Raw genomic sequence first — 27,042 nt, 5'->3', positions numbered from 1 at the left:
AAATTAATTACAGTAATTTTGAAATTTCCCATTTCCTTTGCTTTTTATGTTCCCTTCCTTCTGGATCCTTTTTTGTTTGGTTGGTTTTCTATTTTTTGTTTTAATCTTCCAATTTTCCATTTGATGCTTTCCTCCAAATGACTGGTGATCTTCTGTGTCTGTTTATACTTGAAAGTGGGGCACTAAAGAGCTGAGTAAATGTTCCCTGTGTTTGAGTATGGCTTTTTAGCTGGTGACCTTCATACTAGGGTGATCAGGTGATGAGCCTTACTTTTTATTAGGTGACCCCCAAATGTTATTAAGTGGTAATCTTTTCTCTAAGGTGGTTTTATTTTTTCAGAGAAAAAATCTACCATCTCTCTAGAGAGTGTATGTTGCCTCTCTGTGCTCCCAGAGCAGGAAGTGAAGAATACTGATCCCTGTGGTTTAGCACTTTTGACTATCACTTAATCCCTCAACTTTTGTATTTTGTGAATACATGTATATTAGAGTACATGTATTTATTTGATTTTTCTAATGTAAGTCTTTATTTTCCTGTATGTAGATGGTTAGTTCCTGGTGGCTCAGATGGTAAAGAATCCGCCTGCAGTGTGGGAGACCTGGGTTTGATCCCTGGATTGGGAAGATCCCCTGGAGGAGGACATGGCAACCCACTCCAGTATTCTTGCCTTGGGAATCCCCATGGACAGAGGAGCCTGGCAGGCTGCAGTTCATGGGGTCGCAAAAAGTCGGACACAACTGAGTGACTGAACATAGTTAAGGGCTAAAAGTTAAACTACAGGGATTTAAGATTGAGTAGTGAGGGGACAAAATGGAATTATCATCACATGCACATTTAACTTACTTCAGTTCAATGATATGTATTTGTCCATGTGTACTTTTTATTTCATATTGTGCATTGCTATATACCACACTAAGAGGAGAGTGAAAAAGTTGGCTTAAAGCTCAACATTCAGAAAACTAAGATCATGACATCCAGTCCCATCACTTCATGGCAAATAGATGGGGAAACAGTGGAAACAGTGGCTGACTTTATTTTTCTGGGCTCCAAAATCATTGCAGATGGTGATTGCAGCCATTAAATTAAAAGACGCTTACTTCTTGGAAGTCAAGTTGTGACCAACCTAGACAGCATATTAAAAAGCAGAGACATTACTTTGCCAACAAAGGTCCGTCTAGTCAAGGCTATGGTTTTTCCAGTGGTCATGTATGGATGTGAGAGTTGGACTGTGAGGAAAGCTGAGCACCAAAGAATTGATGCTTTTGAACTGTGGTGTTGGAGAAGACTCTTGAGAGTCCCTTGGACTGCAAGGAGATCCAACCAGTCCATCCTAAAGGAGATCAGTCCTGGGTGTTCATTGGAAGGACTGATGCTGAAGCTGAAACTCCAGTACTTTGGCCACCTCGTGTGAAGAGCTGACTCATTTGAAAAGACCCTGATGCTGGGAAAGATTGAGGGCAGGAGGAGAAGGGGACAACAGAGAATGAGATGGTTGGATGGCATCACCAACTCAATGGACATGGGTTTGGTGGACTCTGGGAGCTGGTGATGGACAGGAAGGCCTGGCGTGGTGCAGTTCATGGGGTCACAAAGAGTCAGACATGACTGAGTGATTGAACTGAACTGAACTGAACTGAACACTGTATTGTACACTTACACATGTTACTAAACATGGTTGTATACACAGAATTATGCATAGCACCCTTTAAATAATTTAAAGACTTTTTGAAGGTAATTTTTTTTACTATATTTGGTTTTCACATTAAGACCTGACTTTAGAACCTAACCCCTACCTTTTATGTACCTCCATTGTGGTCAGCATGGACCACATAGGTACAGACTGCTGTGTGCTGGGTCTGATTTGACATGTGTGGTGGCAGAGACTTGTAGAAAAGGTTCTGGGCTGGGGAGAAGGAGTCATCTGGTTCTCTTTCTGTTCTTACTTTACAACTGCTAGCTTTATGATGGAAGAAATTACTTGATTTTTGTCCTCCAGTTTTTTCCTTTGTAAATTCTGAAACCCATTAATTTAGCACAGAGGAAAAATTATATAAAGTATTTGACCTCTTAAAAAGACATTTATGATTTGCCTTTTTGACAATAAAGCCTCTTCAGTGTATCTTTAGCTGTCTTATTAAACTAGAACAGAAGACTTGCCAGTTCTAAAGTTATTGTTGAGTAAACTACTGAACTGCTTTAGAAATATAGCTATGGGATAGTAAATCCAGTTAGCTTAAATTAAAAAAAAAAAACACTTGGTTTTCTCCTCACTGTATAAGAAATACATATTAGAAATTTTGGAAGATAAAAGTATAAAAAAATCACCACTAAGTCTTTCATTCAGAGATAACTTAATATTTTGTTGTATTTTCTTCTAGACTTCTTAAAGTACGTGTTTAAAATTATTTTAACAAAACTGAGATTAAATTTTATATCTAGTGTTATATGCTGTTTTTCCTTTACCATTATATAATAGTTATTTCTCCAAGTTATTAAATAACTTTCATTATCTTTATTTTGTATATTATCTCAATTGATATAATACCCCAAGTCATATAGGTAACCTAATGTGGAATTTTTTTGGTGTAGATTTTATATTATCCATTATGGAGGGACCTTAATGTTTTGATAGTGCATCCTATTTTATAGTATAAAAAAGAAAACTAAACTTTTCCCTTCTGATAGATGTTCAAATCAAAGATTGTTCTTTAAAAAAATCTGAAAAGTTCTTGATATGGTGCTTAGAACTTTGAAAGGCTTGTTGATAAAATTCATTTTCAGTTTATTTCTTTTTGCTTTTGCTGTTGCTCTTATGTCATCTTGGAAAAGCAGTTTAAATCCTTTGGGTCTCAATTTTCCCATTTATAAAATGAGAATAAGCTAGGTAATTTAAATCTTCTTTGGCACTTTTATTTGTCCTAAATTTACTTCTTCCTATCATATCTTGTTTATGTTTGTTAGGTTATCACTTAACATTGCTCAACTCAATTGTGTGTGTGTATGTAAAAATGCGTGTGTGTGTCTGTGTATATATAGATAGAATCACACATACATACATACATACATACATACATACATACTACATAGTGTATGTAGTAATTTTCTCTTGTCTGGGTGTACCACAGTTTATCCACTCATCTACTGAAGGATATCTTTGTTGTTTCCAAGTTTTGGCAATTATGAATAAAGCCACCCACAACATTGTGTGCAAGTTTTTTTATGGTATAAGATTTCAACTTATCTAAATAAACCAAATTTTCATTTCCACATTTTTTTCAATTTATTTTTCATCTTCTAGTATTTAAAAATGTTTAAAGTAAACCTAGAAAAGTTAGAAAATATAATTCTCAAAGCCTGAATCAATAAACATGTATAATGAGGCCTTACATTGCAAGTGGGTTTGCAAAAAGTAGGTGCATTTTATAATTAAAGGACTGGGAGTTCTTTCTGACATTTTGCCTTGAGGCACAGATTTGGATTTTAGTTAATGTACAACTAATAAACCTAAATGACTTAATTCTTGATTTTGAAAGAAAAGATGATAATGTTAGCTCTGCTATGTTGAATTAAAAATGATGCAATGATACCTGCCTATTAGATACTGGACTTTTACAAGTGACATTAAATGAATATAAAATGATAACAATTTTGGCTTGTATTCCAACCATTGGCTGGAGGTGAAAGATGCCTGATCAGATGCCAACTCCCTGTCTCTTTTTCATTTCCACATTTTTGCCCTTCTCTCTCCCATTTTTTTAAGAAAGTCATTAAATAAATTTGAGAATAAAAAGTAGGAGCACAATATGAATTTATAGGATCAGATTTTCATCACATCTGGCTTTTTAAGTACTTGATTGTTTTTAAATGGTTCATTTTCACTGTTAGAAAATGTATTTCATATTAACTGTCTCATTGAAATATTTTAAATTTAACATTGTATCATATCCTAGGGCTACATATTTGTTTTAGCCTTGTTTCAAGAGAATCTGTAAATGTAATATATAAAAATTTGATGAGCCTTCATTTGAATATCAACATTTGGGAGAATTTAGTTTTTGCTCCTAAAATTATCCTTAAATAAGTTATATTTAATTGATCATGATTAATGATATATAAATACTATTGATATTTTTTCAGTATTCTTTGTAACCCACATAAATTTTTCAGAATCCTTATAAGCCCTGATTACCTATAGAAATGTTTATTTCTATAAAAACATCCTTCACTCAAAAATTTTTATTCACTTCTAAATTAAAATTGTTTTAATTTTTAAATAGACTATTTAACAGAAAGACTTAAATGGTTTAGAATGAGTTATTAGCTTGTCAGTGAATAGCAGATTGACAAAGGTTATATAAAGGTTGTTGGTGTTCCCACAAAATTCCAGGTATTACTTATTTTACTTCCATATTATATAACATTACTTTAGAAGGTAATATGTAAAGTGTGGATTATTGCAGTATATACAAACACTGTTTTTGTGTTGACTAGATTATTGCAGAAATATTTTTTTTTTAATGGAAATCTTTGAAAAGACCAAACTTATTATTTTGGTCTTTTAAATAAAACCTATTTATTTTAAAAAATAACTTTTCATTGCTTTTTGCCATCCTAACTTTTCTCTGAGGTAAGGAGATTGGATATCTTTTGCCCAGTTTTATAGATGATACTCATTGTCAAAAGTCACATCAAATTAAGTTGTAGAATTGAGATTAGAGTGGATCTTTTTGACTTAGTTTAATTTTTTTTCTGTGTTATGGTACTAAACAGTCATTCACAGTATTTTGCCATAATCAGTGATACCGTTTTGTTTCACTGCCTATTACAGAAGATAAATCTTAACTCACTGTAAGTCTTCAAACAATGTGACTAGAAGACTTTACTTTGGGGGGCTTGGGGTAGGAATGATAATATACTTATTTTTGATTTGATATATTATTTTTGATGGTCTAATCTTAATGAAGAAGTAGGTATTTAGCTGTAAATAAACTGTAGAGTACTGGTCACCTTTTGTCTTTTAGCCAGAACAGTAAAGCAGTAGCACTGGGTAAATGTAAATGGGAGAAGCTAACAGGAGCAGTTCAGGGCTAGAACTTTAGATTTCATCATGTGGTCCTGCTGTGCGCTATTGCATCCAATAAGGGATTCTTCTGTACTTTCTGTTACAGATGCTGAAAATTTCTTCTAAGGAGAAATATCCCTTATTTACTTTTGTAAATGGTCACTCCAGAGACTATGATTTTACATCTACTACAATGAATGAAGAAGACCTTTTCTCAGAGGATGAAAAGAAAAGAATAAAAAGATTTAGCACAGAAGAGTTTGTCTTGCTGTAAAGATTAGCACATTTGTGCTTGATGAGAAGAAATCCTTTGAAGGTGGAAAAATGAAGAGAAACAAGTACATTCAAAACTGGTTTATCTTCACCAGTATCTTAATTTTATATGTTCTTTTAAACAAAAGAGCATTTGGAAATATACACATTTTAAAGATATTTTTCTGAAAGAGAAATGATTTAGTGAATCCTGATTTCTAATAAATATTAAGTGATTCTGACCACATTCCTCTTTCCCTGAAGTTCTGCTAATGATAAATCTACCTTAACTGCAAGTCTTCCAGGCTTCAAATTCTTCCACTTGGGTCCACTATTCTCCTGAAGGTTTTGTGCTATTGGGCCCCCCAAATGTCATCACCCAGTAGTTTCAAAAGCTTCAGTTTATACTAATCACCAGAAGATCAGAGAATGAATCTTAAGTGCCACCTAAGCCCCCTGATATTAATGCAACCAAAAGACACTTTTGGATGTATCTTGATATATTAAATAGTAATTTTTAGCTGTGATATAATACAATTATATGAGAATTTTGAGTTAAGGTAATACTTAACAGTATGATTCTATAATGGTTCCTTATTTTGCCTGCTGTTAGCCTTCTCTGAGGAATAAAGGTAAAGTACTGGTTTCCCCACAGATTTAAAGGCTATATTATTAATAATAACTACATCTAATCAAAGCAGATAAAGGCAAAATTGTTTGTTTCCTATCTCAAAAATGAAATTTATGGAAACTTGATTTATTATACAGTTTTGAAATCTAAAGATAAGTACCAAGAAAGCTATCATTAGATGTTCTTCTATGTGATTTTTGCTATTTGTATAAATCAGTGTAGTGGTGTTTAGAACTGAGACCATCTATGAAGTAAATCTGTCTTAAGTGTATTATGTATTACTTAAAGGCAAATTTGTAATAATAAAAATATGAATTACTATTGAGTCAGGTTTATAAAGTAAGTACTTTAATAAAGATATAAGAACATAAAATGCATTTGTTTTGGTTTTAATGGGATTATTTTAATCCTTTCACTTGAAAAATCATTGTCTCAAATGAATCCTGTTTATTTATAATGAAGGCAAATATTGTTGCTTTGAAAGAAAAATATTAACTTATTTTATGAAACTTCCATGTTTTAGTGTGAAAAGGTGACTCATAAAGACATAAAATTCTGTATCATTTAAACTCATTGATTTTTTTTTCCCATTAGGAAGCCTGTTTGTTAGGTTTAGAGTTGCATACAAAACTGAAACAGAGAGTGGGCAGATAGACTGCCTTGGTATGCCCGATGAGAGAGATCAGGTTTGGCATCTCCCAGTGAAGATAGTTATCGAACTGAAAAAACAGTCAGAAATCTAAAATTTTCCTTTAACCTAGATGAAATCTGGACAAGTTAAGTCTAGTACTGATTTTCCTAGTTTGCAAAAGTAGTACAGGTACAAGAAGCCAGAGGTACACCCGATTTTGTACAATGCAGCTTTATACACGATTTTATACACTACAGTTCCTTCATCTCAGAAATCTAAAATTTTCCTTTAACCTAGATGAAATCTGGACAAGTTAAGTCTAGTACTGATTTTCCTAGTATGCAAAAGTAGTACAGGTAAAGAAGCCAGAGGTGCAACCGATTTTGTACAATGCAGCTTTATACATGATTTTATACACTATAGTTCCTTCATCTAAAGTATTGCAGTTTGTTATTTATACCTGCAGTAGTCACAGGATTCTGTCAGTATAACAACACATCAGATGAGAGCATCATATCTTCAAATGAATCAGAACTGATTGTAAGTGTTCTCTTACAAGAACTATAAACAAGCTTAGAATTAGAGGATAGCATTCTGTTATGTCACAGCATATTTGGGTATCATTTTTAAGTAGGAATTTGGAATGAGACAAAATTACACCTGGACAAAGTTGAGGTGAGAGGAGGCAGAAACTTCCTTTACATTGAATTATATTGAGGATACTCAGAATATTGCACAGGCAAGACAGATCTTAAAATACAGTCATTCCCATGTCTGGAATAAATGCTTAGGATCAGCAATTATCAGAATAATATATGCATAAAAAGCATTCAACCAATATGTATGAATGAATGCATGCGTTCCTGGCAGTTGAGAGAATGACTGATGGATATATCTTACCTATTAATAATAAAAAAATCAACTTCAGCCGGGGACCAGCCAAAAGTTGTACTAATCTTTTATTGGAAAGGCAGCAACAAGACTACATTGTTAGAATAGATGTTTCAGACTTTGTTTGAACACAGATTTCATTTCAAGTTCTGACAGCCAGTAAACTCAGTCAATAAAGCTATTGGATGATCTCTTTCAGCCTGGAATTAAAGGAAAGTGAAAAAGGACAAAATTCTAAGATGGGTGTTCTGTTAGGATTATGATAGAAGGATCCTCTATTTGGACCTCAATATTAAGATACTAGATTTTACCATTAACATTTCATAAATGAATTTTTAAAATATTTGATGTAACTTTTTGGTGGTGAAGGTTTCTTTACTCTCTTCTTCATAAAATTTGACACTTTGAATGCCCTTTTGTCAGTGTATTAACTGGCAACAGGCAATCTTGAGAGTCATCATGTGTTGAATGACTGAATGGAAAGATCCTTTAAAGTGTAAGTCTATCCAAAAGAATTTCCCTGAGGTATCCATTTTTCTGTTTTTACATTAAACCAACCCCATTAAATTTGTATTAATGAGAAGACAACTTCAGAGAATTAAAATTTAGGTCACTTTTCTATTCTGTTAACCTGTGTGCTTAGTCGCTTCAGTTGTGTCCAACTCTTTGGGACGCCGTGGACTATAGCCTGCCAGGCTCCTCTGTCCATGGGGATTCTCCAGGCAAGAATACTTCCCTCCTTCAGGGGAACTTCCAGACCCAGGGATTGAACCCAGGTCGTCTGCGTTGCAGGCAGATTCTTTACCAGCTGAGCCACCAAGGAAACCCAAGAGTGCTAGAGTGAGTAGCCTGTCCCTTCTCCAGGAGAACTTCCGGACCCAGGAATTGAACCAGAGTCTCCTGCATTGCAGGCGGATTCTTTACCAGCTGAACTACCAGGGAAGCCCGTTAACCTTAGGGTTTAGCATTGCCCAAGGACAAACACATCTAAAATATGCATATGTCAATATCCTCTTATTTTTAGAAGTGTGGAGACAAAAGACTAAAAATAACTTATCTGTATAGTCTGTCTAATTTTAAGTCAGAAATCTCTATTTTTTAGAGATCTCAGTTACTTTCTATTATTCCATGCCAGAAAGTGCTGTATTTCTGGTAAAATCATACTAATTCAGTCTTTTTTTCTTTTCCTTTTCTCCACTGATTTCTTTGCTACTAGGAGAAAGTTTTATTTTCATGGTTTATCACAGTTCACTTTCAGTAGCTTGCATTGTACATCTGTGTCTTGACTATTTTCATACACAGTCATAAAAACACAGTGAAGGATTTTTTTCCAAAAACGGGACACAGTAGGAAGAACAGATAATGAAAAAATGCTTTGAAAATATTAAATCACTATATGAACTTCTATTGAAATAGACACAAGATAAGGAGGATACTGAGAATTTAAAATAATAGTGAAATAGAAGCAAGATATCCAGAATATATTGATAGAGGCAATTTCTTAGGATAATGGATTATTATTTTCTATAAAAAAGAAGAGCAATGTCTTTCAAAAATTTTAGGAGAATAAATACTTAGCCAGTGATATTTGTTAAGCTTCAGTATTGTCAATCAACCATACTTTAATAGTATTATATTGTTCAACATTTAAACTGAATATCTTGAGGTACCAAATTGAAAAGTTCAAACATGAAGAAAAATTGGAAACATCCTGGAGATCAAACCCAGTCAATCCTAAAGGAAATCAACCCTGAATAGTCATTGGAAGGACTGAAGCTAAAGCTGAAGCTACAATACTTTGGCTGCCTGATGCGAAGAGCCAACTCATTGGAGAAAACCCTGATGCTGGGGAAGATTGAAAGCAGGAGGAGAAGGGGACAACAGGATGAGATGGTTGGATGGCATCACCAACTCAATGGACATGAGTTTGGGCAAATTCTGGGAAATAGTGAAGAACAGGGAAGCTTGGCGTGCTGCAGTCCATGGGGGTCACAGAATCGGGCATGACTGAATAACTGAACAACAACAAATTGATTCTAAAATGTAAATTTTCTATCATTTTATAGTTTGAATCTTAGATCAGTTTAGAAATCTTTGGCATTTTTGTGTGATTTTCATGATTATACAAAAGACTTCCTCTTTGCCTATAAACTTTGGAAAATATATTTAGAGTCGGTATTGTAGATACATTTTTGAATTAGCATTTTCCTTTCTTCCTTACAGTCCTCAACATTATTGGGGGCAAGCAATGGCCCAAAACATTCACAACTACTATAAAATTTCACTTATCCTCTCACAGAAAAATGTGCTAAAGGTGAAGAATACCTATTTGTATTAGGTAGAAAAATTATTGTGTCACCCTCTAACCAATTCCTCCAGAAATTGAGAAGCTCAGTCTTCCTGTATTTTAAGTCAATAGTCATTAGATACTGGTGTCGTTCAAGAATGAATCACAAAAAAATTCTACAGAGAATTATCTTTCACTTAAGTTATTAAAAAATAAGTATAAATATACATATTTATATTTTATACTCAGATAATATCATAAGAATTGGGAATTCATGGGTTTTAAAAGAAGTAATAAGCAAGAAAGGTAAACAAAGGAAAATAAGTCCAATAGAAGTCTGATAATGGAAAGGATGAATTATTGATGGCAAGTTAGTGTGTTTGGCAAATACACCATACCAAACTGATACAGATAAGAAGTATGAAATAAAAAGGCTTGAAGGCTGGGGCTGGGATGATTTAAAATTTGGTATAGACATTGGAAGAAAATAAATACTGATACCAAAGGGTAGATATGTGGCTTCCATGTTGCACAACTAATGAATGGCACTTGCTGGAATTGTGCAGTGTGGCATTCTTGTAGCTAACATCTACATGCGTGCCTGCATGCTCCGTCGTGTCTGACTCTTGGCAACCCTGTGGACTGTAGCCTGCCAGACTCCTCTGTCCATGGGACTATCCTAGCAAGAATACTGGAGTGGATTGCTATTTCCTACTCCAGGGGATCTTCCTGACCCAGGGATCAAACCTGTGTCTTCTGTGGCTCCCACATTGGCAGATGGATTCTTTACCACTGAGCCACCTGGGAAGCTCTAATATCTACATACTACTTGCTAATTTACGCAGCACTGTTTTGATCTATTAAGTTGATTAAATTGAACCTAAGATGGGGAATTAGACCTGGGATTAAAGAGACACTTAAGCAGTCCTGAGTCCACAGTTAGGACTCTCATTAGTTATCAAAGTTTTAATGGAGAGATACCTGGGTCAGGAAGATCCTCTAGGGAAGGGAATGGCAACGCACTTCAATAATCTTGCCAGGAGAATCCCATGGACAGAGGAGCCTGGTGGGCTACAGTCCATGGGGTCGCCAAGAGTTGGACACGACTGGGCAACTGAGCACACATGCAGGCATGCATCAGTTATTTCCAAGAAACTTTAAGTAGATGTCGTAGAAGAAAATCCACCTACACTTCTGGCACCTCAATTTCACTTGTCTATATTCTCTTCTTTTTTGTGTTTAATAAGTTGAATTTTGATACTTATTTTTAAAATTTAACTGCATTCTATTTGATGGAGAGAGCCACCACTTACCAGTCTTTCAACTTTTTATTTGCGCAATGATGTCGTTTCTCTAACTTGCATTGTAGTCCTACCTGTGTTTTGTGACTGGTTCCTAAACCTGACCCACTGACTTAGCAACTAAACAACAGCAATGATTATTTATATATTAATTATATGAAATTTGACACCTACGTTTCTTACCATGTGTTTTAGCACTTTCATTTTTGTATTTTCCTGTCATGTTTACAAAATAAGGGGAAATGGAATGTTAAACTCTAATATTGTGTAAGCTGCTACACAAAGATCATGATATTAACTGCACACAGCATCAGCTCAGAGCTCATAGTGCTTCTTTGTCAGCTGATGTTCCAAAGTCTAACTTTTATATTTAAGGTCATTTAGGAGACAAGAACAGGTGTTTCAAAAGTAAGACTTTACATATTCACTTAATACTACTATTTTGGAAAAAATTATGAATCCTTATATTTAGGGAAAAACAGATACTTAATTTCCCTGTTGAGCTCCAGTGGTACACCGTGGAGATGGCACTAATGAACTGGTTAAACTGGAGTCAGACTAGCTCTCCTCATTGAGACTCTAGCACTTACTAGCTACATGCGTGTGTGCTAAGTCACTTCAGTTGTGTCTGACCTTTTGCGACCCTGTGGACTGTAGCCCACCAGGCTCCTCTGTCCATGGGATTCTCCAGGCAAGAATACTGGAGTGGGTTACCGTGCCCTTTTCCAGGGGATCTTCCTGACCCAGGAATCGAACCTGTGTCTCTTGCATCTTTTGTATTGGCAAGCAGGTTCTTTGCCACTAGTGCCACCTGGGAAGCCCTACTAGCTACATGGCCTTGAGCAAATAATTTAATCTCATATATAAAGTATGAATAATAGTAACTATCACATTGGGCTATTGTGAGGATTAAGTGGAGAGGAAACATGCAAAAACACATAGTGAGTACTCAGTAAGTGTTAACCTTTAAAACTATTGCCAAGGTTTCATTCATCTCTGTCTTAAGATTTGGAAAGGCTTTAAGAGTATGCTTTTTTTTTTAAAACTGGCATTGAAGAACAAGAGCTAGAAAAGAAAAAAAAAAACCAAACTAAAACTTCTTAATTCCATTCCAGTATTGAGTGTCAGGCTCTGCAGAATACCTCGAGGTGATAAAAGTGATATTTCTTCTGTCAGGAAGCTTAGAAATTTACCTAAGGGTGGGGGAAATACACACAAAGAAGTAGCCACACTTTGTAGAGGAAGAGAAGACTTAAAATAGAAATTCTCTAACAGAATTGTATTTTGTTTCATGAGAGTGCTAACAGCTGGTTATGGAGATTAGGAACATCTTCATGGAAGAGGCAGCATTTGAGATGAACCCTAAAAAAGATGAACATATTTATATATAGGCAGGGATGAAGTAAGTGTTGGCACTAATAAGGAAACAGCACAAATCCCTTGGGGCACGTTTGAGGTACATGCGGCCAGTTTTGGTTGTTCTACTAACCAGGGAGCACTAGTGGCATTTAGTAAGGGGGTGATGATAATAAACGTTCTGCAATGATGTGGATAGAAGAATAAGTGATAAGCAGGAAACATATGTCAAAGCTATATTACTGAAGATCTTGAGGGTCATGCTGAAATTTACATGTAAGTACGTAGATGCCTTTGAGTAGGAAATGGCAACCCACTCCAGTATTCTTGCCTGGAAAATTCCATGGACAGAGGGCTTGGTGGGCTGCAGTCCATGGGGTTGCAAAGAATCAGACACAACTGAGCATATGTGAGTAAGGTAGATGCCTGGAAGAGAGCCACAGGTGGAAGGATGCTATGATGAAAGAAAAAACGGGTATAAAAGTCAGAAGAACTAGGGTTTAGTCCTAACACTTTAAAATATGAAGATTTAAAATTGGAATATGATTTCTCAAGCCATACCTTTCGAAACTGTTTTACTTTGATTAATTCTATAGTCTATGGGTGAAATTAGTAAGTTTAAATGGGGCTGAGGAAAGGTCGGTCATTTAATGTAGAGATTCTTAACCTGATGAACCCATGAGTAGAATTCAAGGGTCTGTGAACTTGGATGTGAAAAAAAATTACATCTTTATTTTCACTATTATCTAACTAAAACATAGCATTTTCTTCCACTAAGAATGTAGGCAAAAATATATAGTAATATCAGCAGTACCCAGGACTTTGTCACTAATAGAAATCATACATTCTTTCATGATCATTGTTGATATGGTTATCTTGAAATATTTATACTGATATGAAATTATAGTTAGGACTTGCTGCTAGGACTTATTAATGTACTGATAAAGAAACAAATCAATTATTTTATATCACAAATTTTAAAATATTTTAATAACTATTCCCCTGATAATGTACATTTCATTTCTGTTTAAAAATATTTTATTGAGAATGGGTTCATAGACTTTACCAGACTCCCAAAGGATTTAAAGTGAGGATGTGAAACAAACAGAATGATAGAAGATTGTGTGGATCATAGGCAAGGCTTGAAAAATGGAGTTGGAGCATTTTGGTGTTGAAGTAAATGGATGTGCATCAGGAGGAGGGGGTGAGAGGTGAAGATAGAGCAGCACCTGGAGGCAGGAATGCAAAGTCAACCCCACCCCAATGGGAGATATTCAGATGGAAGGAGGAGTTTCTGTTGGTTGAATTTAAATGAGAATTTAGTATTGCCAATTGATGCTTTCAAACTGTGGTGCTGGAGAAGACTCTTGAGAGTCCCTTGGACAGCAAGGAGATCAAACCGGTCAATCCTAAAGAAAATTAACTCTGAATATTCAGTGGAAGGACTGATGCTGAAGCTCCAATGCTTCAGCCACCTGAAATGAAGAGACGACTCATTGGAAAAGACTCTGATGCTGGGAAAGACTGAAGGCAAAAGGAGAAGAGGGCGGCAGAGGATGAGATGTTTGGATGGCATCACCAAGTCAATGAACAGGAACTTGAGTACACTCTGGGAGACACTGAAGGACAGGGAAGCCTAGTGTGCAGCAGTTGGTGGGGTCACAAAGAGTCAGACACAACTTCGTGACTGAACAACAAGTATTGCCAAAGAAAAATTTGAGTCAATATGAAGAGAAGACTCAATGGACATGAACTTGAGCAAGTTCCAGGAGCTGGTGAAGGACAGGGAAGCCTGGCGTGCTGCAGTCCATGGGGTCGCAAAGAATCGGATATTACTGAGTGACTGAACTGAACTGAAGAAAAAATTAATGATTGCATTTACGATAACAATAGCAATAGCTGCCATTTATTGGGTACTTACTAAGTATTTTATAAAAATGTATTATTTCCTTAAATCTACACAAAAATCCTGGGAAATTAATTCTTTTTATTACCATCATTTTACAGATGAAGAAACTGATGTGTCAGACATGGTAGCTTGCCAAGTTAGCACAGCTGATGATTTGCAGGGCTGGGGTTTAAACCCCTCATGATTCCAAAGGCTTTCTAGTTTTCCCTGGAAGGTAGTGAGTTACTGGCTCAAAAGAACCTAGAAGTGGATGCTAGTGAAGATGGCCCATAGAATGAAGGAGGGCTGAGCTGGATGGAGATAAAAGTGGGGCTAACCGTGGAAGAGAAGCTTTTGACCTAACATAGCCAGCATTTTGGAAAACTGGGATTAAAGACATGGACAATTTGAGGAGGTTGAATAAGAGAGGAGAGGACACGTGACAGATTGGCTTATATTTTACTGGCTTTGCGAATCAGGTTCCTGTTGTTTCAGAAAACTGCTAAATAGATGGGAAGTTTACATAAGATGCTCCTTTTCTCTCTTCCCTTCATGTAGTACATCCTGCTCACCCTGAGGTGAAGAGTCTGATCTTAGTAGTCTTATGAAGCGACAATTTGAGCCTTCTCTTCTTTGCCTGGCCTTCAGACCCCAATTTTCCAGAGACCACAATTGAGAAAGACCTTTTGTTACTGTACAATAGAGGGAAAACTCCCAGTGGTAGAAAACAGACTGAGGACTTTGCAAAATATAGCAAGTTCATGTCTGCTAATATGTTAAGTTATTTGGCCTCCCTAGTTTAAGTAGTGATTTGTTTTTTTCATGCTAATACAAATTCTTGTATTAATAGGAGCATGGCCCTGGGTTTCTTCATCCGCCTGGGAAAAAATTACTTGTTTGATGGTAAACAAAGAACAGAAGAATTGGTTCACTGTCCTCGTTTTAAAAAAAGATGGTATGAAGCAATAGTGGAATAATTTTAATTGTAACCCACTAACACATGCAATCAGTAAGATCATTTGTGTTCTGTTTTTAGGAAATGGAGTATTAAAGAGTACATAGTGCATTAGAAATGCAAAACATGACCGCATGTTCTCAGGATTTTGTCAGTGTTACATGAAAGAGCACTTGTACTGGGATGCTCAGCTCTGAGGGTATTCTCTGTTCAGCATGTATTTACAGAGATGTATGAATATTTGATTAATGAGTCATGGTCTCTGGAGAAATTTAATAACTGTATTGCTGTACAAAGCCAGGCCCTTAACTGTTAACACAGCTGCCAATAATGTCACTGACACTGCAACCCTTTCTGAATCCAATATATTCTGTGGAGTAAATTCCTTGGTCAAAAAAAGATCTCTGAGAGACATTATTCAGTTATCTGTTTTGAACTTTACTCAATTTACAGGCTCTGATTTGTAAAGGTTTTTCCAGTGAAAACAAGCAGTGATATGGAAACTTTAAAATGACCTATTTTAAATGGTTACTTTTCCCAGAAATTAGTTGAAGAATCATTGGTAAACAAAAAGCAATTGATAATTCTCTTCAAGATTATCTGTCAGGGATTCAGCAGTAATGTTGTCTTGCTTATCATACAAGAAATACCTACGAGAAGTAGAAACATGAGATACATTTATGATGTAGATATAGATCTCAGATCTATTTGCATGCCATAATCTACATTCATTATTAAGCATAATTTAATGCTTTTTCAGGAATTATGGAAAGCTAATTTATCCCTGCTTCATCTATTTTTCTGTTTTTAATATCTGTGGAGAAATCAATTCTAACTTTCAAAGTTAGGTAGGTATTTTACTATTGTTACCTCATTTAACTGCTTGGGTAACAGAGAGAAATGTCAAAAAAAGATAAATTTAGTGCAGAAGCTTTTGCTGGAAGCTGTAACTGCAGGTGAGAATTATCCATGCTATGCAGAATTTCCTGCAACACTTCTCCTTAGGGCCACAATGCATTATAGCAGACGTATAATGAAGCTGCTATAAAATCTCTGGTAATTAAGGGGGATTTGACAGTAATTGCAACAGTGAATCAACTTAATTATTACCTGCTTCAAAGAGAGCTAACCTGATGTTATAATCTAACCTTTTCTACTTTTAAAATGGGAGATTAAACAAGTATATGTAGCATTTAAGAATTAAATCTGTTGAGATAGAATTGCATTAATATACTTCTAATATACATTTTATGCACATGTACACACCAGCCTCTCAAGGAGAACTAGAATTAGGCTCTCTGTCACCCTCTGAAGTTATCTGGTATGCTCTGAAAACTGAACCAAATCCACATCTCTGATTCAAGTCTGCTTCTCCTCAAGCCCAGACAGATTTACCTTGATTATGCTGTACCTGACTTCCCCAATATAAAGGATGCTTTCTTAATATTAATATGTAAAGAAAAGAAACATCATTATTATTTATTACTGTTTGCATTTAGATGACTAACTCTTAGAATCTCAAATCTCATCAAGAGCTACAAGCAAGCTGGTATAAAAGTGAAGATGTAGAATCATCTGAAAACTCTTGCATAACTTGGTATATTCAACCCTGGGTACAAAGAACAAGGCACCCAAATCTCAACCCAAGTTCTGTCAGTGGTAAAGCTTCTTATAAAATATATTCTCCTGTTTCCTGTAGACTGCTGTCTTCTTTCTCACAGGAGTGGGGATGGAGAAAGATGAAAGAAGTCAGTGCGATTTTAATGAGTTCATGTCGTATACCATGTTCTATCAAGGACTTAGAACAATTAATTCCGGGTTCATAATTATGATTTGACCCCCCACCCCCCACATACACTGGCAGACTGCCCCTCTCTTTTCTGCTTTTAAATCATATCTTCATCAGCTTTAGCTTTATCTCTAGCCATATGAATTCTCGATAATTACAGAACTTCAGGAGTGTTGTTAGGGAGCGTGAATCTTTTTGTATGGTTTGTGTTTGCCTTATGTGGAGACCCAATGATAGGCTGACTCATTTCATAAGAAATGACCGATTAGGCATAGATTTGGTACAGTTTGGGATGCTCCACTCTGCCAATGAACCAGAATTGATTCTCCACCTCGGGCAGCAGGTCTGCTGGGCAGGCTTTGATCATTGATCTTCCTAAGATTCTTCTGGTATGTTGCAAATTCAGCCCAGATTCCCTGAAGGAAGATTGAGAACATGTGTTATATACCTTGTTTTCTAATGTCGCTTCATACCACTAACCAAATTCCCAATATAGGAACCAAATATGTATGGCTAATAATGAATAACTTATTAGGAAAATTAAGCAAAGTGAGTTCTAATTTCAATTTGGTTACTGATTTGGGAAAAATTGTCTAGAACTTCTTTTCCCTTTGTTCCTTTACTAGACTGAATTTCTGCTATTCCACGGGATTTCCTAAAACTCAATCCACTTGTTTGTCTGTTGGAAAACTTTTACCAAAGCAGAAGCTCACCTAAAGAATGGCCTTTGTAAAGGTAGTTAGTACAACTTTCCAAAGTACCTATTTTGTGATCAGGGATCCTCCTGTTCCATGAGAGCCATGGTTGTCTTTAGTTCATGCTCATAACTTTTAATTTACCGGGGATCAGTGATTTATGTAAGGTTTATCCCTTCGAGTTTTGTCTTTTAGATGATTCATTTCTTGTTAGTAATGAGCAGGGGAGGTCAAAGGGCATGAAACTCAAACTAAATGATTTCTACTTGATAAACAATGTAATAAGCCATGAAAAGAAGTTGAAATTGTTGGTCAGATAAATAATCTTTGACTTACACATCTTATCTACGCACTTGAAATAGAAAGGTAAATAAAAGAGACAAAATCTCTGCTCTCATGGAACTCACATTTAGTTGTACCTTCCATTTACTAAGTGCTTGCTATTCTAGGCACTTTATATGCATTATCTCATTTTTATGCCATAGACAGAAATCTACGCTTTATAGGGAAAAACTTGAGACTCACAGAGATTAGTCAGATTGCCCAAGGCTACCCAGCTAGAAAATGATTCATTCAGGATTCCACCCCAGATCTATTTGATTCCATAAATGGTTGAAACTGCTCAATTTGGGGATTGCATATGGAATTAATGAACCATATTTTTATTTTCCTAGATATAAGTGAAAACTAATTTTACCACATTTACCAAGCCAAATCTTTACCATATTTTGCTATAATAATGTAATAGAGAGCCCTAAGCTTTTATTTTTGCTTGTTTGTTTTTTACATATAGACACATATGACACATTAATACCTGTTTCTGACAAAACCCAGAAGTTAGCAAGGTTTCATGAAGACCCCTGAAATACAACAGAATTTTCAGTGTTAGCATTTTCACTATCAGATATAAGAACCAGTAAGTTTTGAAGCTATTGTTGTTGTTTAGTTGCTAAGTGTCTGACTTAGTTGTGTTGTGTCTGACTTAACTGAGTTGTGTCTGACTCTTTGTCACCTCATGAACTCCTCTATCCATGGGATTTCCCAGGCAAGAATATTGGAGTGGGTTGCCATTTCCTTCTCCAGGAGATCTTCTCAACCTAGGGATCAAACCTGCATCTCCTGCATTGCAGGAAGATTCTTTTACCACTGAGCCAACTGGGAAGAACTCTGAAGCTGTTATCTTCCGTGCAAAAGCTATTACCTTCTCTTAGTTCCTCTCAGATCTTTCCCATGAGCTAAACATCTACTAAGTTCTTTTGAACTTTATGAAGAATGGGTATCCCGTGTGGTAAAGACAAATTGTCATACTTCTTTGTTCTTATAGAATGACGGAGTGAAAAAATTAGGATTATGCTTTCAGAGAGAAAGTTAATTATACAATCACCTCAGTTATTCAAGGGTAGAATATTATATTAAGAATATATTCATTCCTGCCTTGGGCAATAGAGAAGGATTTTTTAGTTGACACTAACAAGATTGCAATGAGGGATTATGAGTGATCTGGCATCACCTGAAAAATGATGTATGTCTTTGAAAGGTGGCCAAGTTTTAGGAAATTTAAAGATTATCTAGTCCATTGTCTTCATTTTACAGATGAGGAAACTGAGGCCCCCAGAGATAAAATTACTTGCCCAAGTTACACAGCTACACAGGACAGACCTCTAATTAGAATCCAGTTTTTTCTTTTAGCTGAGAGAGAATTCATTTTAGAGTTAATGTTAGGCAATTTGAATATAAATAGCAGAACATCTACTGATGTCATTTTAAAAGTCTACTCTTATTTAAGTAAATTGGATTGTTCAGTTGACTTTTAAAACTAGAGTCTGGAAAAGAGATGGAGTTCTTCTTACAGAAGTTGCCTTTCCTCTGGTGTCCGGCTTGAGTGTTGATGTAGACTTTGGATAGTGAGTGAGTGTAAACCATGAAGAGAGAAAATAGAAAACTATTTTCCCTGGTGGTCCAGTGGCTAAGACTCTGTGCTCCCAATGCAGAGGGTCCCAGTTCGATCCCTGATCAGGGAACTAGATCCCACATACCACAATTAAAGATCCCATGTGCTGCAATGAAGATCTTAGATCCCATGTGCCACAACTAAGACCTGGAGCAGCCAAATAAATACATATTTTAAAGAATTCCTCTTTAAAAAAAAAAACCTAATAGCAGAGGGAATCAATCTGAGCTCCTTTGAAAAATTCTACCCCTTCCTCCCAATTCATATCTTGGCTTTTTGTGTTATTGTTAATGAGTCATTTCTGCAAGAGACATAGGAATACAGGTGATAACTACCAGTTGGCATAAATTCAAAAGGAGGGTAGGATATGAGAAAAGAATGAATGGAGATCTTTAATATAAAATCTGTTTCAGTTATCAATTGCCATGTAACATATCACCTGAATATATCATGCCTTAACCTAAGAAGGATGTTATTCCTGATGGTTCTGCAGGTGGATTGAGCTCAGCTACAAGGTTCTTCTGCTCCTCATGGTGAAGCTGCAGTCAGTTATGTCTTGGACTAGAACATCCAAAATGGTCTCTTACTTCTAAGACCACTCTCAAGTTATCTCTCATCATTCTAACCTGAACTTTTTAGTGCCTGGCAACACTTAAGAGAGCACAAATGTGGTAGCTTCTGGGCCTTCTCAAATTCATACCAGAATCTTGCAAGTATCACTTCTGCTAAGTTCTACTGAGCAAAAGCAACTCAAAAGACCAGCTCAGATTCACAGCTGGAGGAAATATATTCCATTTACTGAGGAGAGAAATGGCCAAGAATTTCATGACCATCTTTAATCCATTATAATCTCATGTCTAGATCTCAGTTTTTATTTCTCAATCAATCTTATATCTTAACTTTTTTACCATCTTAATGTCCATATCAAACACTGAACAAGTGCCAGTATTTCCTTAGCTCAGGCAATAATCTGTATCTTTCCTTGGTTTCCCCCAAAGACAAAGAAATTCACAGACATACACGACTTAGGAAAATGCTAGGATTATGATGTGAAAGCCTAGATTTCAGAGATTGCAAAAAGATCCCTAATTATCTGCATGAGAATGGAAGTGAATTTTCCAGCCCCCTGTACTCTCTAGGGGTATAAAAACAAGGCCTCAAATCCTAGGGAAGTTAAGTTTTGGAACGAAAAGAAATATGAACATGTAAGAGTGAGCCAGAGAGAGAATTTTGGCTGGGAATTTAGATGTGTAATTTGGTTCAGCAAGAAGACCCAATCCATTTTGCCTTTGGCTGCTGCATTGTGATTTCTCTAATAGAGTCTGAATTTAGAGAATCATCTCTTCTGACCAGGTACTCCTCTGCCAGAACAACGGAAAGTGCCAAACTACCGCAGTGGTGATGGCTGACTTGACATAGAGACATTGGAAAAATAGGAATAAGGAATCAGCTTTGATTTCCCCAAACTTTATTTAAAAAAAAAAACTTATAAAAGCACTACACACAAGCACTGAGTCTGCTTTTCTGCTGAAAAGGCAGTGATTGCACTGCCAGCAGGACCCTCTTAGTGAAGCATGTAGACAATGGTGGGAATGGGTGTTATGGAGTGGATTACACTGCAAAGACAGCAATGTGATTTTGAATCCTCTTTTCCCTGAAGGTACCAGCAGAATCACCAAGAGGCTGCCTCTTCCCCCTCAAATGAGATACAGCAGTTTATCATGTCAGATTACTCCACGGAGGGTTAAAGCCTATAGGGCTTCTGGCTGTCAGGAACATGATTTCACATTGGGGCCCCTCGGGCCATATGGAGGAAGACTAAGAAATTCATTCTCCTTTTCCCATTGTCTAGCATCTTGTCTCCTTTTCCCATCCCAGTCTCCTCTTGACCAATCTTATAGCCCAAATCCAAATCATGTCTTTGAAATAAACATTGTAATATTTTCCTCTTATCCATTAAGAGAAGGTTCCCAATCATGTCTGAATAAATTTAGTAAAAAAAATATAAAGGAATGGGTTTTTATCTTAATTTATGAATTTTCATAAGCTTCCACAAACTTAGGAAACTGTCTTTTAACATTTGGAACAATTCTGTGAAAAGAATTTCAAATTATTTCTGCCTAATAGAGAATAATCTATAGAGGCAGCATCATGAGAGAAAAATATACAAATGGAATTCTTTTGTAAGCTACTATATTAGGATTCCCTTCACCGCTCCTATTGGAGTTCATCACCACCTATTTCAGATTTTGCTCATAGTAATTATTTCATTGTAAAAATCTTTTGTATCTATTTTCTGAATTGCTATGCTGTCTATAAATATTTAGTGATAATTCATGATTGGGTTGTATTTACCCCTGTAGTTATGTATTACAAATGAAAAGGCAGCATCTGCTGAGATTAAAAGTGGCCGCATTTTCACTGGAGCTTAATTAAATGCCAAAATTTATCTACATTAACAACAAAGTAGTGAAATTTATTGATCAATTCACATGATATAAGTTGACAAATGGCTTAAGCAATTTCCATAATTTTCTACACGTGTTAAAATTTGTAATGAAAAAGAACACTATATTAACATTAAATGAGAAATGAAAGGGAGGTTTTGTACTGGGGCCAGTGCCCTAGAGCAGTGTACTTTGTTTTCCGGGCCCTGTCCAGGCTTGCTGTTTGAGCTGTGTACAGATGGGTCTCTGACAGTCCTACAGCTGTTCTCCTAATTGTCCATTAAGTGTTCTATTGATTCTCTGATTCAAAGTACATGTCTTTCAGCTCAAGCTATCGTGTGAAGTGGCAGACACATTCCTTGTAGAATGACAGAGCTGCTTAAAACCTAAAAATGTGGTCTGCCAGTTTCAATTGAGGATCCTGCTTTCAAAGGAGAAGGCTTGGTTAAAGGCCCTTTGTAATAGCTGGTTAGGTTTTATTTTCTAAACTTTTAGCATCAATCAATTAAAGCAGCAGCAGCACGAAGAGTTTTAATTCCTGGTTAAGCAGGTACAGATTGCACCTGGCTGATTCAGGGTAGTGTGAGGCGATCAGGATTGGTAATAGAAGATCAGCCTTCTTTAACTGTATGTAAATTTTTTCCCCTTGTGCACCTGACATGCGCAAAGTCATTTTCATTTGACTTGCAAGTTCACTTTTAGCATTTTTTAAAAAATTGAGATCATCTGCAATTCTAGATTATGCCAGTCAGAAACCTGTTTAAAATCACCTTTCTTTAATCTGGAAAGTGAAAGATAAGATGCATATCTGTTGCGAGGACCATAAATCTTCAGAGAAACAAATAACCATAGATAAAACTGTAAAAGTTATTTAGTTCTTCACTGGAAGAGGTTTATTAATCTAAAATTTCCAGTCCACTGTGTCATGATTTGGTTAGCACTCTGTATCTCATTTTGTGCAATGGTACCTCAAGCAAAGAGCTGATCGCTTCAGAGTTTGAACATGATCAGTTGTGTAGTTAAGTGCAAGGACTAAAACAAATGGTGCTCTCCAAAAAAAAGTTCCAAACTCTAGTTTAGTTTACCTCCAATACTATTCGCTTTCTTTTCTTAATGAGATGATACATCCTAATGTGTTTACCACTTCGGTTTAGCTGTTAATTTCTTTCTAATATAATATTTCAATAGGAAGCAGTCTTATTATCTAGTAATCTTCCCATATAAATGAAATGAACAAATAATGTTTGTGGCCTCCTGTGTATCAATTTAATTAGGAGCAACCCTAATGGCCCTAATTACAATTGAAGTTCTCTAGTGTGATTTTAGGTATTAAATCATGAGATTCACCTAGATTTTTAAAGGGGAAAAAGACTGTCATACACACTTATTTAAACATGTTTAATGTATTAAATATACATGTTTAAATGTGTAAAAATGAAAAACATAGATTAAGAAAAATCACTTTAAAGGAATGATTAATTAAAAACTGCTCTGTTTCTCACCGTTAGCTGTTCATTCTTTTTTTTTTTAATGTCTCCTTTGCATCTTCCCACAAGAGCCCCTTTTGAAGAATACTCTTCTTTTCCTCTCATTATTGTTGGTAAAGCAGCATGGCCACTAAACTAGTGTTCGCCTTGTCAAAAGCAAGTGATTTGTATCCTGATGCTCTGTCTGAAGGTGGACTCTTTGCTCTGACCCTCCCAGCCCATAAGCCTCCACACTGTAGTGTCTTAAGTAGGGAGTGAGTGACCCGCAGTAAAATTGCTGAAACAAGGAGACAGAATTTATGTACTTAAGATGTTTTTCTAGTGTAATGTGTTTGGGATTTGGAAGCATTAGGAGTTGCATAGTCTATTTGCTTTTAAAAATATTTATTTTGAAATTACCTAAAATAGGTAAATGAGTGGAATATAGGGTACATGTTCCAGAAACAAATCTGAATTTAAGGATTTGTATTTTTTAAGAATATGAAAACTTCAAGCAAAATGTCCTTTTACCAAAGGACGATAAATCCCCCATATATGCTTTTTCTTGGGAAACAAGTGAAAAATCTATTTCTAACATAGTAACACAGTATATATTGATACCTGCAAAACATTATGTGAATCTAGTTAGACACCAGCACTTTCAATTACACTGTTAGCCAGTTTTTAAAAAAGATTTTTAGAAGCTTTCAACGGTAGACTTTTGTCTTGTTGAATGAACTTCAGCTACACTAAATTTTAAGTAAATTTGTGATGACTGAGCAATATACATTGGCTGAGCTAGAATCCAATAACCCACAGGACAAATTAATTTTCAACAAAAAGGGCAGAAACCTCAAGTGCCATGAGTATATGGAGTCTCATTCTATCTCTCTGGAGCCATTTTTGCAAATCACTACAGCTATTCATAATCTAAATCAGTCTCCTTTAGCAGCAGAAAGATCTTTTTTCATGACAAAACAGAAGATGACATTCATTAGTGCCTAACTTGCATAAGCTACCTTAAATTTATTGGTGCTCTTCTACTTATCTGAGTAAGAATTCCTTTGTCTACAGCTATAGGAAAATTCCAGTTGTACTACTTAAAAAATAAATTGTCACTTTTATCAGAACTTTTGGCAGTTTACTTTATTTTAGAAGTAAAACTGGTGGTTAAGGTTTTAAGACTTCCAATGGGCGTTGTTTCAATCATATTTAATAGGTGCCTAGGATAGTAACAGGATTATGTATCAGCTTCTCGGCTGCAAAAAAAAAAGCCACATTTTCATCCATGCACTGCTGGAGAGGTGTATGGGGGAACCAACCTTTGTGGTGGTGGATATGGCTAAATACATCATCTTTCCTGCAGGTTATGGACACACGTAAAACCAACCAACCTGTTTGCTCATGTATTCAAGGGCTATGTGTGATTTTAAAAGGGTCAAAATGCTTATAAAATATTATTTTGAAAAGTTCCATAAACTGTGCTAAGCCTTTTTACCTAAGAAAAAGTCCAGTCAAGGGGAAGCTTAGTCTTATATTCACAATCTTCTGATTAGAACCCTTTTTTTTTTTTTTTCCTGTTCAAATTTTCCTTTCAGTTTATAAGAACCAGGCTTGGATCTGTGTGGAAAAATTATGTGGTAGCTATATCATTAGGACCTTTTTTTTTTTTTTGCTTTTTGTCCGCTCCTGCCTCCATCCATGCTGGTTAAAAAGAAATAACGAGAAATTGAGTATACTTAAATTTTGCAATGATAGTTTTTGTTTTCTCCTGAAAATCAGATGTTTGGCCTGGTGAGACAATGAGCAGAATTATCCAGCATGAGTTATTCTGCCAGGGCAAACTGGCACCTTGGTGCATCTTTGTAGAGCAAGAGAACGTGGGAATGTGCCTTGATTGAAGCTGACTTGGCTATGGGTTTATGGTGTGTAAGATAGCCAGATCCTAACACTTCTTTTGTTCTGTGTCTACATAGCATCTCTAATGCCTGAATTCACATCTCTATCTGTTGCGAGTCATCATTTAACTCAGATGGTGACATTGAGGCAAGACTTGGCTATGACCTGGAATGAAGGGAGGACTGAATATTACTCCAAGTGGTGTGGTCCATCAGTTGGAAGATGTCTTCTACTTTGATTACAACAACAACAACAACAACAAAACTGTTATTTTAATTGGGAATTGTGGGAAATTTGGGATTTAAGGGAGATGAGAAAAGGGCACTTAGGGATAATTTCTAATTACATATTTGCATGAGGCTTTCAGAGGCTGATCTTTGTTGTCTAGATTTTCCTCCTCCTTCGCTGCTCCTTCTAAAGTTCCTCCTCCTCTTTAACTGTAAGGGTTGGGGTACTCTAGAACTTAGTCCTTAGTCTTTTTTTCTTCCTTTCTTGATGATTTCCTCCAGGTTCGTGACTCTAAATAATTACATGGTGGCTATTCCCAAATGTATAACTCCAGCTTGAGCCTCTCCCCTTAACAAGTTGCCTTACATCTCCAGCTGCATATCTAGTGGGCATCTCAAATATATCAGTAATATACATTTGATCTGATCTGATCTCTCCTTCCCACCCCCAGGTTTCCCCCATCCCCGACCAGACAAGCTGTGTCCTTTACAGTCTTCTGTCTCAATTAAGAGCAGTTCTAGCTACTCACTAGCTCAGGCCCAAACCCAGGAAGTTATCCTTGACTCCTCTCTTTCTCTTTCTCATGCCTTGTGTCAATTCCATCAGCAAATCCTGTCATTACCAGGGTTGGGAAGATTCCCCTGGAGAAGGGAATGGCTACCCACTCCAGTATTCTTGCCTGGAGAATTCCATGGACAGAGGAGCTTGGCAGGCTGCAGTCCATGGGGTCACGAAGAGTTGGACACGACTGAGCAAATTTGACATGCATATAACCTTGTTGCCAGTATCTTCTCTGACCACCTCATTGAAGACTGACACCCTCCTATCCCCACATCCATATCAAGCTTTTCCTATTTCTGTTCTTTGTTTTGTCTTTCTCCACAGCACTTATCATTAGCTGTCATTCTGTATATTTTATTTGTCTGTCTTTTGTCCTTATAGAATGTAAATTCCTAGAGAGCATGTTTTGTTTACTGTTGGATTCCTAGTACCTAGAATAGAGCCTCTAACATATTAGACCTCAATAGATATTTGTTGAACGAGTGAACAAAGTGCTTAGAGTAGTTCCTAGCACATAATAAGCACTCAATACATATTAACTATTATTTTAAAAGTTGTCATGGTGCATAGTATATGATAACTATGAGCAAGGAAGCTACTTATACATACTAATGATTCTAAAACTCTGTACAATAATGCTCTTTTATTGTTTCCCTTTAGCGTTAAAACATCCCTTTTGAAATATCCCAGTGCTTAGCATCATGCTTTGTATACCCTCGGTAAATGTTTAATAAAATGAGTGGTTCAGCTT

At 36.1% G+C, this 27,042-nt stretch overlaps 1 protein-coding gene across 11 annotated transcripts in view; it reads left to right on the top strand.

The window, feature by feature from the left end:
• The window catches only part of ATG4C (autophagy related 4C cysteine peptidase), a 97,081-nt gene extending 90,762 nt beyond the window's left edge, over positions 1–6,319 (top strand). For all 11 annotated transcript variants that reach the window (XM_043877080.1, XM_043877074.1, XM_043877072.1 and 8 more), the window contains one exon: positions 5,170–6,319. In XM_043877080.1, the coding sequence (XP_043733015.1) occupies positions 5,170–5,337 (168 nt within the window). In that variant the 3' untranslated portion in view covers positions 5,338–6,319. The remainder of the gene's footprint in view (positions 1–5,169) is intronic.
• The last annotated feature ends 20,723 nt before the right edge of the window (positions 6,320–27,042 follow it).

Source organism: Cervus elaphus, chromosome 20 (genome assembly GCF_910594005.1).
Source record: "Cervus elaphus chromosome 20, mCerEla1.1, whole genome shotgun sequence".
Classification (NCBI taxonomy): domain Eukaryota; kingdom Metazoa; phylum Chordata; class Mammalia; order Artiodactyla; family Cervidae; genus Cervus; species Cervus elaphus.
Note: the sequence above shows the minus strand (reverse complement) of the source record. Positions and strands in the feature narration are given on the sequence as shown.